This window comes from Gopherus flavomarginatus, chromosome 19, assembly GCF_025201925.1.
Source record: "Gopherus flavomarginatus isolate rGopFla2 chromosome 19, rGopFla2.mat.asm, whole genome shotgun sequence".
In the NCBI taxonomy this organism is placed as follows: Eukaryota; Metazoa; Chordata; order Testudines; family Testudinidae; genus Gopherus; species Gopherus flavomarginatus.
This window is the reverse complement of record NC_066635.1, coordinates 21,592,902-21,608,456: the sequence shown is the minus strand read 5'-3', so window position 1 is coordinate 21,608,456 and position 15,555 is coordinate 21,592,902. Positions and strand designations below refer to the sequence as shown.

Here is a 15,555-nt window from a genome sequence, read left to right as displayed (position 1 = left end):
AGCTAAGAGATGCAAATAGCAAACAAGCAGAGTCGCTGTAGAAAGTACATTGCATTTTTACCACAACACATGACTAAGCCAAGGTGATCTTGGTAACATAGGTGAGGCCCTTTGTGGAGTGGTTTAATGCCTGTTAACAGGACTGGATCCTTTTAAACACACTAGGTACTATTCATGAAGCTGAAAAACATTTGATGCTTCCCCGCTGCTAGAACCCGGATAGACCCTGTGCCCTCATTTGGTGTGTCTGTCTTTTTACAATCTGGAGTGAAATAACTAAAATACTCCCATTCTTTTCTCTAGTCCCTCTTTTCCTGACACCTTGCCACCAGATGCTGGGTTTTTAAGGCTGGTTATTTTCTCTCTCCCTCACGTTGTTCGTGCGGAAATCTGCCCAGGGAATCTTTTTGTCCTATGGCAGCTTGACTCAGATGTGTGCCTACATCACAGCTGCAGTTCCCCTTGTCCAAGGATCGCTTGCTATACCCTGTCTTCTCCAGCAGGTGGAAGCAGAGCTTCCTGGCCGAGCTGCAGCCCAGGCGCACAGAGATGAGCTCACCACTTCCTCTCCACGTGGGCAGGGCTGCAGTAAACACGTGGCTGGGGCTGGCCAGGTGAGTGGGGGATTTGCTGGGCCTTGGGGACGGGGGAGGGGGCAGAGGAGGTGTCCCTAACCAAAACCCTTCTAGCAAGAGCTGCCTGCTGGCCCTCCCCGGAGAGCCCCGTGGCTGCAAACGAAGCCAGAACAGCCCATAGAGGGAGCTGGGATGAGGGGCCCTGCCCCATCCATCCCTTCCTTACTTTGGGGAGTCCTAGCTGCTCCTGGGGTTGAAGGAGGGCGTCCCTCCCATTGTAAAGCCGGACCTTAGGGTGGTGTTTAACACCCCCCCCAGCTGCCAGGAGGGGGCTGCTGAGCGTGGGACAGGTGGTGCCCAGCCTGGGCTGAGAGATTTACCTGGTCAGGAGCAAGGAGCTGCGGGAGTGAATCGGGCCCCTGCCTCCTCAGCCCTAGGGAAGGAGTTTGTGGCGGGGAGGAGGGGTTTGTGCTACAGATGGGAGGTGTTGGCTCAATTATCTGGGCTTTGGGGTTACTCGTGCAAAGGAGCCCAAGCCAGCGTGTCCCACTAACACGTGAGGATGTTCAGTGGTGCTGACATGGTGCCCCTGGAGGAAGGGTCTGGACTCTGGAGTGCTGTGCTGAGCGGAATCGGGCAGGTTAACTGTATCTCGGGGTAGCAGGTAGATGGTGGGGCTCTGGCTGTCAGTCTTCCCGGGTTCTGTGCCTGCCTCTGCTGGGTGACCCAAGGCTTTTGTGTCTATTTCCCAACCTGTAAAATGGGGATAATGGTCGGGGGGAGGACGAGGGGGAGAGATGTGAGGGCTAATGGCAGGAAAGCACGTAGAGGTCCTCTGATGACAGTCCCTGTGGAGATGGAGAGTGTCCGGTCACAGGGAGCTGTGGAGCAGCCCTCTGGCTGTGGGGTACTCAGTGCTGTGTGGGTTATGCTGGTGCCGATCTCTGGCAGCGGTGGGTTTGATTTATAGTCGCGCTGCACCTGGTGTGGGGCTGAATCCCTGATGCAGGAATGCGCTTGCAGGTCGCCACGATGCAAGGGGACGTGAAGAGGCTGCTGATCCTGTTCAAAGATGAGGCTGGCGAGATCCTGGGGTCCCCCTTTGACGTGCCTGTCGATATCACACCCGAGAAGCTGCAGCTAGTCTGCAATGCGCTGCTCCAGAAGGTACTTCCCAAGGGGCCTCTGTGCGCCCCCCACTGCTCTAATGGGGGTGCAGCAAACTGCTGGTATCCACAGGCTTCATCCCATCCCCATCTGGGGAGTGGGATTGTACAGAGGAGTGGGGCTTTTCTCGGTGTTGGAATGCTTAGAACTACTCCTGCTGGGCCAAGGCCAGGGCCCACAGTCAGACAGTTGTGGGAAAGCGAGAGATGAGCGATGGGATGGCTGCTGCCACACCCATGGCTCTGCTCCTCCTGGCTGTATAGATGCCATTCGTAGCACTGCTGGGCCTGCCCTGCCAGTGACACTGTCCCCAGGACTTCCCGGATGCTGAGGGATTGGCACAGAGAGGGGTGTGTGTTTGTCTGTCTTTCTTTCCCATCCACCCCAGGGCAGATTTGTCAACCACTGCCTCAGTTCTGAGCTAGTGCATCTCCCCAGCCTGGTGCTGCCCTGGGAAGGAGTAACCGGAAACACACTGGGTCCCAAACTGTTTTCCTGGGGTGGGGGGGGAACAGGAGGGCTCTATGAGCCAGTCCTGCTGAAATCTGCCCCTGGCTAGTGCCTCTGCCTCTTGTCATACAGGAGGAGCCGCTGCCCTTGGCCTTCTATGTCCACGATGCTGAAATCATCACGTCGCTGGAGAAGACCCTGGCAGGGCAGGTGGTAGAGACGGAGAGAGTCCTCGACATCATCTACCAGCCCCAGGCTGTGTTCAAAGTGCGGGCAGTGACACGATGCACCAGCTCTTTGGAGGGGCACACCGAGGCTGTCATCTCCGTAGCCTTCAGCCCCACTGGAAAGTAAGCGGGGGCGGCAGGAGGACTGGGGATTGCCGGTGGGGAGGCAGGACAGCGCCGAATGGCTGGGCTGGCTGGGAACAGGGCTGCTGAAGCTTATAAGCCCCTGGTACCGAGTAGACAGGCTACATAGTGGGGAGGGGGGAATGGACCGAGAAGGAGCCTTGGCTCCACCTGCCACCTTGAGCCCAGACAACCTCTTCCTCACCATCTCAGGTACCTGGCGAGCGGCTCCGGTGACACCACCGTGCGCTTCTGGGACCTCAGCACAGAGACGCCACACTTCACGGCCAAAGGTGGGTGCAGCGGGCAAGGGGGGACCCCATGGGGTGTTCTGAGTCCGTGCCCACCCCTCCTGATAGCCTCACTGGGCATCAGAGCGTGGGCCCTGGGTTCCCTGAGTCTCTCATGCTCCAGAGGCTAGCGGTGGCTCTGTTGCAATGCTGATGAATTCAGTGGGCCGCCCCAGCCGCTGCTCCCTACCCCAAGCCTTCACTAACATCGGCTTCCCTTTGTGTGGAGGCTGCTGAGCTGGGCCCGTTGCAGTGACTTGCCTCCCCCTCTCGGTTCCCCCATGTGTGCAGCGCGATCCTGTTCCAGGGCACTTTGCATACGGAGTCGGGGCGTTGGGCCTGGTGCTGGCTCGGTGGGAGGGGCACATCGCTGAGTGAGCGCTGCATATGTTGTGCAGGCTGCCTCGATTCCTGGGCCTGGCTGTTCCCCTCCTGGGACGTGCTCTGCAAGTGCCCAGGCCACGGCTCGACAAGAAGAGAAGCTGCTCACTGTGAACCAGCAAAGCGCTGGAAGGAGTGCTGGGGAGACCTGCCCCCCACCCCCCAGCTGCCCCTTGAAGACAGGGCCACCTCCAGGCTGTGGGGCTCTCCTCACCCCTGCACTCTTTCCTGTCCGCAGGTCACAGGCACTGGGTCCTCAGCATCGCCTGGTCTCCTGATGGCAGGAAGCTCGCCTCAGGGTGCAAAAACAGTCAGGTACGTGTTGGCTTCGGCTCAGCGAGGGGCCAGATTCCTTTGTGTGGGGCCAGGCCTGGGAGATCTGCCCCGGAGACATCTCATGGAGAGCTCTCTTCCTCTCTCGGGGAGCCCTCACACCCCCATCGATGGCCTGAAACCAGACTAGGCCAACACCAGCCTCCCGGGCAATGAGTCTGCCCCTCTGACAGCCGTGGAAGGAGTAACGCGGCTGGGGCTTTGTTCAAACCCGGGCATAGAACTAGAGAGCAGGAATCCCTGCCACCTGGAGGGAAATTGGGTGTGGCTGGATTATGATTGATGCATCCAGTTGTTTCTGTGATAGTCATCGCGTCTAGGGCTATGGAACACACCTGCACTTTAGCTACTCGCCCAGGCATTCCCACGAGGGGCTCAGCGGCACATCCCCAGGCAGGAGATCGTCAGGCTGCTGGGGTTCATTGACGGGTTTGCAAAGATCCCTGTGTGCAGCCCTGCTTGGTTGTTGGATGCATTGTATCCTGTGCTGCCCCCTGCAGGCATCTCTCCATGCTGCGTGGTTGGGAGACCAGCTCCTGGACATTCCCTCTGTCTAGCTGCGGGGTCAGTACAGGCTGTAGGGGCTGTGCCTTTGGCTGGCACCTGCAGAGCGGTGAAGCTCTCTGGAGCCTGATCGCGGGTGCCTTGCTGGCATCATGCCCTTGCCAGTGCAGCTGCTGATGCAGCCTCGGTCCTGCTGTGGATTCTGGTGTTTATTATGAACGACAGCAGCGTCTAAAGGCCCTGGCTGAGATCAGGGCCTCGCTGCACTAGAGGCTGGAGAGACCCAGGCAGACCCTGCCCCAGAGTAGGCAGGAAAGGGAAGCAGGCCTAGAGACAGGTGGTTTGCCTGAGGTCACTGGCAGAGCGGGGGGTAGAACCCAGGGCTCCAGAATCCCAGTCCAGTGCCCTGCACACTGGGCCATGCTGAGCGGGGCTTCGCTGCAGACGAAGTGCCATCGGTCTCCAGGGTGCGGGCGGGTGTTTAAACCCTGCAAGCAGCAGTGGCATTGAATCCTCACCTGCACCCATCAGAGCCAACTCCCTGCTTAGTGCTCCCCGGGGCTTGTTCTCTTTGTGTCACTAGCTCAGCCTCTCCCCGGCAAGCCCCCGGGGGAGAACAGATCGCAGGGAATATTCAGCGCTTACGCTCCTGTCTCCGAGCCTGGGAGCTGGGTGAGCAGCATCGAAGCAGGGCTGCTCCCCACAGACCGGACATACTCCTGTGCCGCTCTTGCTGCGTTGGAGACCCCGTGGCTTGGTCGAGGGCTTGTATTCTGCCGGAAGCACAGGGCAGCCTGTGCTGTACATCAAGGGTTAGCTCCTTGTTTGGGAGGCTGCTTGCTTGCTGGGAACGGGCCCTGGGGAGGTAGCTCTTGGCTTAGAGAGCCGCAGTGGGACGTGCTTGTTGTCACTACTGAGAGGATTTGTTATGTCAGAACCCCAGGCTCAGCTGTCCCTGCTCCTTCAGGGCGCAGGGCCTGCCGGGCACCCTTCTGGGGCCTTCTCTCCTCACTGTAGCAAGCTGGGCCTGACTGTGGGTAGCCATTCTGAGCGGCCATGCAAGATGGTGGTGTGGTTGAGACGTGGGCCTGGGACTGAGGGTTCTGGCCCCAGCTCTCCTGCAGCCTCCCTGTGTGATCTTGGGCAAGTCCCTTCATCTCGCCAGGCCTCAGTTTCCCTTCTGTAAAATGAGGATGATAATCCTTCCTTTCCCTCTCGGGTCTCTTGCTGTGTGTTTATACAGCACCTAGCACGACAAGGCTCCGGTCTCAGCTGGGACCTCTAGGCACTGCTGGAGCACTGCTAACAGTAACGACTCCTAACCCAGCCACCGACGCGCTTGGGGAAACGACAGCCTCATTCCTTTGCCTCTGCTCTGAGTCAGCTGGGAGCGAGCCGCTGCTAAGAAGAGGGGGACCGACTTCCCCTGGGATTGGTTTAGAGACATGAGAGCAGAGGAGCCTGAGCTGCCTGGCCTGCTGTCAGCCTGGAGATGGCCCATTTATATCATTAACTCTTCGTTAACTTGGTGCCAAACATCTGCAGTTCGGTGCCACTCAGGAGGCAGTTCTGGTTTAAACTAACCCTGTGAGCTGTTCTGCTCCAGTTCCTGGCCTCCCCTGGGCAGATGATTAATGCCTCAGCTCCTTGGAGGAGCATTTATTCAGAGGTCAGGAAAAACCCAACAAAAAGCCAGCGCGTATCCCGCCCGCAGAGTCCGATGATAACCACCTTTTAGCACATTCTGGGTCTTCCAGCGCTCGGCAAGCGTTTGCTAATCTGCTGGCACCGGGTGTGGACAGCTCGAGCAGGCATGTGAAAAGAGCTGGATAATTTGATGGTTGGTGGTTTTGCAGCAGTGTGGGCTAAGATGGGGGTGAACAATATCTCCTGCCTCAGGGTGTCGCCTGGTGGCTGCCGAGATCAGGAAAGGAATCTATTCTTCATCCCCCTGCCCGTGCCAAAGCACTGGACTGGAAGGGCAAATGGAGCTGGACTTTCCCTGGGATGCACGTTGGGTAGTTTCTGTGATCTAGCTGCCTCGCTTGCTCTGTTGTACAGATATTTCTCTGGGACCCAGACACAGGGAATCAGATTGGCAGGGTACTCGTCGGACACTCCAGATGGATCACGTGGCTGTGTTGGGAACCACTCCACATGTAAGTGACCTTCTGGCCAGCCTCCTTGCTTTGCCAGCAAGGAGAGGCCTGCCCCTTGCCTTGGTGGGGGCAGAGTAAGTGTGTACAGAGTGAGACTGAGGGAATTGGGATCCAGGAGACCCAGGCTCTAGTCCCAGCTCTGCCCCCAACCTGTGATGCAACCTTGGGCTTGGCATGGCTCTCTTGTGCTTCAGTTTCCCCTGCTGTATAATGGGGATAGTGAAGCCAGCTCTCCTTTCTAATGAGCTTTGAGATGGATGGATAAAAGGCTAGGGTAAGTTTCAGTAGCCTTTGCTTTATGTTATCAAAGGACTGTGCAAATGTTACCCCAGCCTCCTGGGGGGTGAGGTTGTGCTACCTCCATCTTACACGGAGGAGAGTGCAGGGAGCTGGGAGTGGCTTACCCAGTGCTGCGCAGAGAGTTGTAGTTAGAGCTGGGATTAGCACCTGGGTGTTCCTGGCTCCGAGTCCTGTGTGCCAGTCACTAGCCCAGTGGAAGAGGCCCCTAGGGAAAGGTGGCTGAGGGGTGGCTAAGACTGCGAGCGTCTCCCTGTGTCGATTCCCCGGAGTGTAACAAGCAGCCAGATGTGCTGTTCCCCAGCACACCTCAGCAGGAGCGCAAAGGGGGAAAAGCTGCAGTCCGCACGGTGTCTGTGCCTCAGGCACCCAGCCCACGCTAACTGCTCTGCCTGCAGCCCCAGCCGCCTCTGCCATCTGGTTAATTTCTCCTGCAGGCTGATTAACTGCACAAGCTCTCCATCCCCTCCATCTGATAAAGCTCCACCTCAGAGAGAGGTCGGGGGGGAGCTGTAGACGATGATCCAAGAGGTTATCAACATTAAAAATAACTCCATGGAGCAGAGCCCTGCAAATTGAATTCCACAGTAGGAAATCCCAGTGATTTGGAAACAATTAACTGGATTAACAAAAACTGGTTATAAAGGGGGGGGGGATGGGGAGGAGGTCGAGGATCCTGCCTATGCTCTGAAGAACTCAGGATCTCTGTCTCCAGCCAGCCAGGCTCCTTGCCCCATTCCTGCAGAGAGGGATGAGCAGCATTTCCACTGCCTTGCACTCCAGGCTCTGCCAGTCCTCTCCTTGATTGGCGCATGCTTGGTGCCAGCTGTTAACCGGCCTGCCCCTTCTTAGCATGAGAGTGGAGGGTTGCCTTTCTGTAAGGGTGCCCTTAACTGATGCAAACTCGAGCTGATGCAGACTCGATCGATGCGTGGGAAGAGGCGGCCAGATTCGCTGTCCTGCGCCTTCACTGGCTTCCAATTTTCCTTCTAGAAATCCCGAGTGCCGCTACTTGGCCAGTGCCTCCAAGGACTGCAGCATCCGCATCTGGGACACCGTCACGGGCCGGTGCGATAAGATCCTCACCGGGCACACACAGTCAGTCACGTGCGTGAAGTGGGGCGGAGACGGCCTGCTCTTCTCCTCCTCCCAGGACAGAACCATCAAGGTCTGGAGAGGCCAGGATGTAAGTACGGCAGTCTGGCGTGGGTCAGCTTCGACGCCAGGGGCCTGGGCAGGGAGGTAGCGCAAATAAAATGATGCATCAAACCTTAATTCTTCCTAAATGCTGGAAATAACCATGTTGTCGCCCATCCTGGCCCTGCATTGTCTCGTGGCTTTAGCTGCATGTGCTTGCTTGCTTTCTGGGCAGAGGCAGCATGTGCTGCCCATGGCTCAGCAGCACCCCCCTCTGGCGGATTTAAGGAACTGTGATGATTGTTTCCAATTGGAATCTTGTCTGCTCCTGGGCCAAAGGAATTGGGTGGTTGTGTAGGGTGGAGATCCTCGGAGCTGCTGTAGAAATGGGAACTCCTCTGGATAAATGACAGCTTGGCAGCAATGGGTTTGGCACCGCTTGCTGGCAGGAGGGGGAGTGTGTTTTCCCCATGGGTTGTGGTGCTTGGTAACGTAAACTGGAGCCATCAGCAAGGAGAATGCAGAACTAGCCACTCTTGACTTCATGTCTTGGGCCCTGTCCGTCAGGAATGACGTTGAGAGGCAGCACGGCCTTGACTGAAGGTAGGGCTGAGAGCCAAGAGTTCCTTTGTTCTGATCTTGGTGCTACCCATGGCTGGCTGAAGGTGGGGCTGGGACATCCCATGGCCTGACCCCAGCACTACCCATAACTGATTGAAAGTGGGGCTGGGAGCTGGAACATCCCATGGTCTGACCCTCATGCTACCTGTAGATTGAAAGTGAAAGCTGGAATGTCCCATGGTCTGACACCGGCACCTCCCATAGCTGATTGAAGGTGTAGCCAGGAGGTCCTGTGGCCTAATCCTTGCACTGCTGCTATCTCCCTGTGAGTCCCTTTCTAAGCAGGTAGTTTTTTTTGCTTTCAGGGAATTCTCTGCCGTACCTTGCAGGGCCACGGGCACTGGGTGAACACCATGGCTCTGAGCACCGACTACGTTCTCCGCACAGGGGCCTTTGAACCCGCCGAAGCCTCTGTCAACCCACAAGACATGAGTGGCACTCGTAAGAGCATTAAGTACTTTGCAGGCTGGAGAGGAACCGGGGGAGGAGGTAGCATGGCCAGGTGGTTAGGGCACAGTGCTAAGAGTCAGAAGACCTGGCTTCTATTCTAAGGTCACATGGGGCAGCTGGGTTCCCCCCCGTTTCTCTTGTCTAGAAAATAAAACCATGATCGCAGATTGGGGATGCTATGCAAGCGCTGCATTTCATTGTTAAAAGTGTGATCCTCTGAAGAGGACGTGTTAAACCCCGCAAAATGTCCCTTTCAAAATCCTTCTTGAGTCACAAATCTGGAGGGAGAAGACGTCTTAGACCCTGGCTTTAGAGATGTTACACGTTTCCGTTAACCTGCCGATCGCTAATCTCCCTTCTCTCCTGCACACAGTGGCAGAACTTAAAGAGAAGGCGCAGCACAGGTACGACCAAGTCAGGGTAAGTCTCCGTGAAGAAATCCCTCCTCCCCACCCCAATGCCAGGCTTCCTATCATTGTTGCTGACAAAACAATGAATAAATAAATCTACGTGACTGGCTAAAGATTTCCTCCAGTTTATGTCTGCATCAGGTTTGTGTCTGAACTTTGAAAGGCTTGGTCTGTGTGAGCCAGGGCTCAGTGCTGGTACTGATTGATTGTTTATCGCAGGGGCAGGGACCGGAAAGGCTAGTGTCTGGATCGGATGACTTCACACTGTTCCTGTGGGCCCCAGCAGAGGACAAGAAGGCACTGGAGAGAATGACTGGCCACCAGGCATTGATCAACCAAGTGCTCTTCTCCCCAGACACGCGAATAATAGCCAGTGCTTCCTTTGACAAGTCCATCAAGCTCTGGGATGGCAGGACGGGAAAGTAGGTTCTCTCATTCTATTACAGATGCGAAGTCTGCAGTTCACTCCATGCAGTAACACAGAAGGAAATGCGCCTGTCTCACTGCCATGGCTGAGCCAGGACCTTCCCCTCTGCAGCCTTGCACACGCACACACAGTCATTAGCTTTTGCTTTTGAGGTTGTGCACCTAGTGATTAGACCAGGGCATTCGGACTCTGAGCTCCTGGTTCCCTGCTGTGCCACTGACTAACTGTGACCTTGGGCATGTCCCTTATATCTCTGATACAGAGCATGCATGTGTGTCTAATAGCCCATCTCCACCCCTTCCCCTCTCTGTCAGATACCTCACCTCCCTGAGAGGGCACGTCTCTGCAGTTTACCAGATTGCCTGGTCTGCGGACAGCCGCCTCCTGGTGAGCGGGAGCAGTGACAGCACGCTGAAGGTGTGGGACGCCAAGACGAGGAAGCTGGCCATTGATCTCCCCGGCCATGCAGACGAGGTAGGATGCCGTTCACCAAGGGGCTCACACTAACCTGCCTAGAGAGGGCAGAGGGCTCTCAAACGCTGTGGCCACCACCAGTGTCTCTGAACAGCTGGGGAGTGTCTTCTGCCAGGGGCCTGAGGTTCTTCCCTGCCACCGGGGCTGTGTGGCCCTAAAGGAGTTACAGGAGCACCTCTCTCTTTTTGTTGGTAGGTGTTTGCAGTGGATTGGAGCCCAGATGGACAGCGAGTAGCCAGCGGAGGGAAAGATAAGTGTTTAAGGATGTAAGTATCTCCTGGGGCCTGTCCCCCAAGAAGCAGAGCGTGGTGTCTGTGCACTCTGTGTATATTAACACAGCCTGCAAAGAAATGCACTGAGGGGCACATTCTGTATACAGAGCCACTGGGCCCACGGTCACCGTCTCACCTCACCCAACAAGTTAGGCTTTTGTTATGATTAGTCTTATAGGAGCACCCAGGAGCCTCAGCTGAGTTTGGGGCACCATCATGTGAGGTGCTGCACAAACCCAGTAACGGACAGCCTCTTCCCCAAGAGGCTCCAGTCTGAATACAGTCAGGTCTTCGGGTTCTCGGTTAATTCTGCACAGTGAAACCATTTGGTTCTGCTCCTGCCTTTTTGCTGAGCTTGCATTCCATTCAGCTCTGATACACCCGCTCGCTGGTGCCTGGGGGCCCTCACTTGCTGAGCCTTTCACGGCACAGGGAAAGCTGACCTGAGCAGAACACCTAGAACACCTTTTTCCCCCTTTGAAAGAGATTGTCCCTTGCAGAAACTGGGCTGCTGGGCCGTATTCCAGATTGATAGGCACCCTGTGCCTCACTACCCCAGTGAGAAGCCCTTTTGCACTCCCCAAGGGGGAGGTCTAGACATGCATGGAAGTCAATATGACGGCAGAATTTAGCCCCGTTCTCTGTACCAGCTGTCACTGTTGTGCTAGCAGTTGGCCAGCGTTGGGGAAGGGACACCAGAGCAATCAGTCTCGGATCGTCTCTTTCCAGCCTTATTCTCCCCCACAGACCTGTGCATACAGGGATTCTCCAGTGGCCAGTTAACTGCGCTCACCGTATGAATCTAGTGCAAAGTGCCTCGCTGTGTCGCTCTGCTGTCTGTGGTGGATGGTGTGAAAACGAGCTGGTGCTGTGCTGATGACGCCCAATGTCCCTTTCATTTACAGATGGAGACGATAGGAGTAGTGAAGAAAACCTGCCGGTTCTAACTGGCCCTGTCAGTATCGCCGGGCCTGGCAGCTAACCCGCTCAGCGTGGACTGTGGTGTTCTGCCTCTTAAGCACCGTACTAGCTCTCCCTAATTAATTTCTGTGATGGGAGATTAATTCAGATTTAATGCAAACCAAAGAACTTGCCCTTCTGCACCCAGATGACTTTGTCTGCAACCATCAGTACACTTGGACCTCTGCTAGCTCCGATTCAGCCTGGTTTCAGTAGAAACTACTGCAGCCTGTTCTCTCTGGAGGGGAGAGTGGAGAGGGGGCGGGGGTCCGGTCATGCTGTTTCCTTTCCTCCCAAATGGAGCCTGCAGGGGCTAAAGCTTTTAGTGGGGACGGAAAAGTACGTCCTTTCCTGACCCCCGGAGAGAGAATGGGGAAAACCATCACACTGTTACCTTGCAAAATTCTACTCACGCAGTTTGCCTGGGGCAAAGAACTGTTTAACGAGTAAGGAAGAGAGCCTTGGCCGCTTTCATTATTAGGGTGAGGGGAGCAAGGTGGCTTTGCCCCTGGGCTGGGAAACTCTCCACTTACGTATCGTTCACTCTGTTGGCAATAGCCCAACCGCCTTAGTCTAAGGAGCCCCCTTCTGCTTGGCTGTTTGTCCTGAACCAGGGCAGGAGGGAGCAGGCGTGAAATGAAAACTGGTGCAGACGCTGTGTCGAGTTTCCAGATCTCAGTTGTTCTCTGAATTGTGGAAAAGTGGGTGCGCGTGCCTGAGTGAATCCGTGATCCCTCCCTGTTCCATACACGTTGCCTAGCTCAGGTGCACTATGCACTGGGAAGGATGGCGTATGAGGCTGCTATTGTGTCTCTTGTATCCTGTTGGAGGTTGGCTGTAGGGTTGAGATTGTTTCTAAAGGCTGCTCCTGTGCCTTTGAAGTCAATGACAAAACTCCCCTTGACTTCCGTGGTGCAGAATTGGCCCTTACTGAGTTTATCTAGTGCCTTTCCTCTGTCAGATGGGTGCAGGGAGCTGTGTCACATGTCCTGTTTCGAAATCCAGTGTTGTTAATGTTTTAAGCCAACGTGTAGCGGGTTTTAAGTTAATGCAGCCCAACACTCTGGGAAGCAGGTCAGCCTGGATTTAACTTTCACTTCCAATGAGGTTTGAGAAGAGTGCAAGTCCAAATATGATTAATAAGGAACAGATAGAATAATGTCGAGTTCTCTGTCACAAGTGCAATAAATTTACATTAAAGACCAAAGCACTCGCTCTCTCTCTGGCGCGCCTTTGTTGTGGTTGGTGCTGGATGTTCAGCAAACAGTTGTTTGGGTTCGTTTGGTTTTTTTTTTTTTTTTTTTCAATCGCTGTAGTAAACTTTAGAGTTGTTCCTGGCATGGGGATTGGTGTGCAAGCCTAACACGGTGTGGAGAATGCCAACAACGGGCTTGGAAAGGAAGAGGAAGACAGTCCAGTGATTAGGGCTGTAGCCTCAGCCTTAGGAGACGTGAGTTCAAATCCCTGATCTGCCACAGGCTTTCCCTCTGATGTTGGGCAAGTCATTTAGGGCTTGTCTGCGCTGTCACTTATGGTGCTGAAACTTTCCTCACTCAGATGTGTGAACACCCCTCCCCCCGAACGATGCAAGTTTCAGCGCTGTAAAGTGGCAGTGTAGATAGTGCTACAGCGCTGGGAGCCGTGCTGGGAGCTATTCCCCTCACAGAGGTGGGTTTTTTACAGCTTTGAGAGAGCGCTGCTGCCTCTGCCCCCCCCTGCCCTCCGAAGCACAAATGCCAGAGGTGAGTTCCCCACCTCCCCAGGGGTAGTGGAGCTCAGACTCCCAGCCACAGAGCAGCGGGCTCTGGCCATGGGTTCTGGCCGCGTGGCGGCAGATTCCAGCCGCAGACTCTATCCCCCAGTCGCAGTCCCACACCATCCACCCTATCACCCCGGGCCTGTGCTGCCTCCCTACCCACTTCCCCATCCGACCAAGGCTTAATCTGGCTTGCCAGGCCTAAGTAAGTCTGCTGTGAAAAGTGATATTTGTATGTTTGTTAATATCACTTTTCACTGCCTCCCAGCTACCTAGCAAGTCTGCTGCTATGAAAAGTGTTAACAAACACACAAATATCATTTTTCACAGAAGCAGACTTACTAGCTGGCAAATCTTAAAAAACAAAAAACAAACAAAAAACAAAAAGGAAAAGAAACAACAAAAGACAAGAACATGCAAAGCATTTTATTTGTGTTTCTATTCTGTATAGGTCCAGTAAAGAATAGACACAACTTTCTGTGACTTGTATTATTGAATCTGCCAAAAAAAACAAAACAAAAAAACCCTACATACATAATAAATTACTGTGATTTGGACATGTGCATATTTATTTGTTTTTCCTAAAATAAATTAAGTATTTTAGGAACAATTGTCTGGTGGCCGCATGCTGAGGCCACCAAAAAATTTGTTGAGAGAACCCATGAAATAACCAACCTATATCTATAGGTAAAGGGGTAATAAGGCCAATATTGCTGAGCTGGGAAGGACTCTGCTGTAGTACATCAGGAGACCCAGAAACGGATGGATCCTGAGGCATTCTGTGACAGATGCCTGAACAACAGCTATTCCCTACACACCTTGTCCCCAGCCTCCATTCAATGCTGCCTTGCACCTACCTAGGTGAAATATCTACGTCCAAGGAGGCTTTTCTGTACAGGTTGTTTCCACCTGTCATAGCGTGTCTCTCATTGGTTACTGACAGAACCCAAGTCACCAGCGGTGTGGAGAGTGAAGATGCCACAAAGCTGGCTTAGCTAGAACCGTGGGGCTTCGTAATGGTGCTTATTGGTCCCGCTCAGACTCACGAAGTGTTGGCATTTGCTTCTCGTGGCTTGCTCCATCCCAGGGTGGTGGGCCTGCATTTGTGAACAGCAAGTCCAACGCAGAACATTCAGTCATTGCTTGTCATGAGTAGATTCTCTCATTGCCTATTTATTCTTTTACTGATGCCACTCAGAATGTTGTAGTTGTATAGACTCCCCGAGCAGGATACGTCTCATCCCTGCATGCTGCACTGTCAGAATGGTCTGGGTAATCTAATTTCAGCTGTAGAATGGAAGATAGAGACCAGGATTCATTGTTCCAGAAATTACACAGCCTGTCAGCTCTTCAGAAATGGTAAGCACAACACAAGGTTGGAACAGAAAGTTACTGCTCTCAAATCACTTCCTCTTTTAATGTCTCCCACTTTGCAAACCAGCTCATCTGGCACATCTTCACCAGATCTTTAGGTAAGAACGCAATATCGTGTACACACACTGCTTTATTAATACACTTCCTCTGCTTGCCTCTTCCTGAATTTTAAGGCTGTGCATCCATCTGCACAAGGGAAGCAACCCACACTTTGTTGATGTGAAGGTTGTGGTACAAGGCAGGACGGTTCTAAGTTGCAGCTAAGAATACTGTCCTTCAGTCGCTCTCCTTAGGAGAAAAACAGCACAAAGGTGAATGAAAAAGAAACTTCCACCAGGCGTATCTATAGCCTTTTAAGATAACTGCTCAGGATGGAGGAGGAAAAACCCAGAGACTTAGCTGTTGGTTAAGGCTTTGTGTGTTCAAAGAAGCTAATCCACCCTCCAATTTTTCCAAGGTAGGTTTGTCTCTGGAAAGTACTCAGACAGCCCGTCCTGACTGGCTAGCAGCTGTGTAATAGGGTTGCCAATTTTGCTTGGACGTATTCCTGGAGGTTTCATCGAATCACATAATCTGTAATTAAAGATTAATTCCTCGGGACTCCAAGACAATCCTGGAGGGTTGGCAACGCTACAGAACTGCATGTACTGAACTATTTAGGTTTTCAAAAGCCAGTGTTTGTGTAAATGTCAGTATATGTTCCTGTGTTTTCATTCCAGTTTCAGATGAATTCTTAATGAAATGTGCCACAAAGGTATGCCTATTGCACAGGTATTTGTGTTCCTTGTCTAACACAAGAATGCTTGTAAGTGTATCCAGCTAACACAGCCCTGCTATTACAAGGATCTCTCGTCACGCTTTCTGGTATGTAATTATATGCTGCCTCTGTTTACACCACCATTAAGCTCCTTACAACTCCCTCATTAAAGCAATGCCTTTTAGCACTGTCCCTGGTTCGTGAGGACTTTGTGATGGGGATGAGGAGGTGCGCCGCTCCTTGGAGGAAAGTTTTGGGGCTACAAGTGAAAGGTCAGGAGTAATTAAGAAGGGGGAAGTGATGTGCAATCACTTCTCCCAACCCTGACTCAAACAGAACCTGTACTGCGGGAATTCACAAGCCAGCTGTGTGATGACCTCATCATGACCCTTTAGATCACATTTAAATGAC

At 53.6% G+C, this 15,555-nt stretch overlaps 1 protein-coding gene across 6 annotated transcripts; it reads left to right on the top strand.

Moving 5' to 3' along the window:
* The first annotated feature begins 712 nt into the window (after window positions 1–712).
* On the top strand, window positions 713–15,336 carry NLE1 (notchless homolog 1). Of its 6 annotated transcripts, XM_050928800.1 has the most exons (15): window positions 1,024–1,215; window positions 1,599–1,742; window positions 2,325–2,542; window positions 2,756–2,835; window positions 3,452–3,528; window positions 6,112–6,209; window positions 7,500–7,692; window positions 8,570–8,705; window positions 9,088–9,134; window positions 9,344–9,546; window positions 9,866–10,025; window positions 10,221–10,291; window positions 11,203–11,703; window positions 12,574–12,707; window positions 14,301–14,580. In XM_050928800.1, exons 1-13 carry the CDS (start codon window positions 1,138–1,140, stop codon window positions 11,213–11,215), a joined length of 1,518 nt encoding a protein of 505 aa, XP_050784757.1. In that variant the 5' UTR covers window positions 1,024–1,137; the 3' UTR covers window positions 11,216–11,703; window positions 12,574–12,707; window positions 14,301–14,580. The 6 variants fall into 6 exon arrangements, with proteins under 6 accessions (XP_050784760.1, XP_050784761.1, XP_050784757.1 ...); XM_050928803.1 differs by lacking the exons at window positions 1,024–1,215; window positions 12,574–12,707; window positions 14,301–14,580 and adding exons at window positions 713–870; window positions 14,908–15,336 and having other exon boundaries at window positions 11,203–12,285; XM_050928804.1 differs by lacking the exons at window positions 1,024–1,215; window positions 12,574–12,707; window positions 14,301–14,580 and adding exons at window positions 907–958; window positions 14,908–15,336 and having other exon boundaries at window positions 11,203–12,285.
* The last annotated feature ends 219 nt before the right edge of the window (window positions 15,337–15,555 follow it).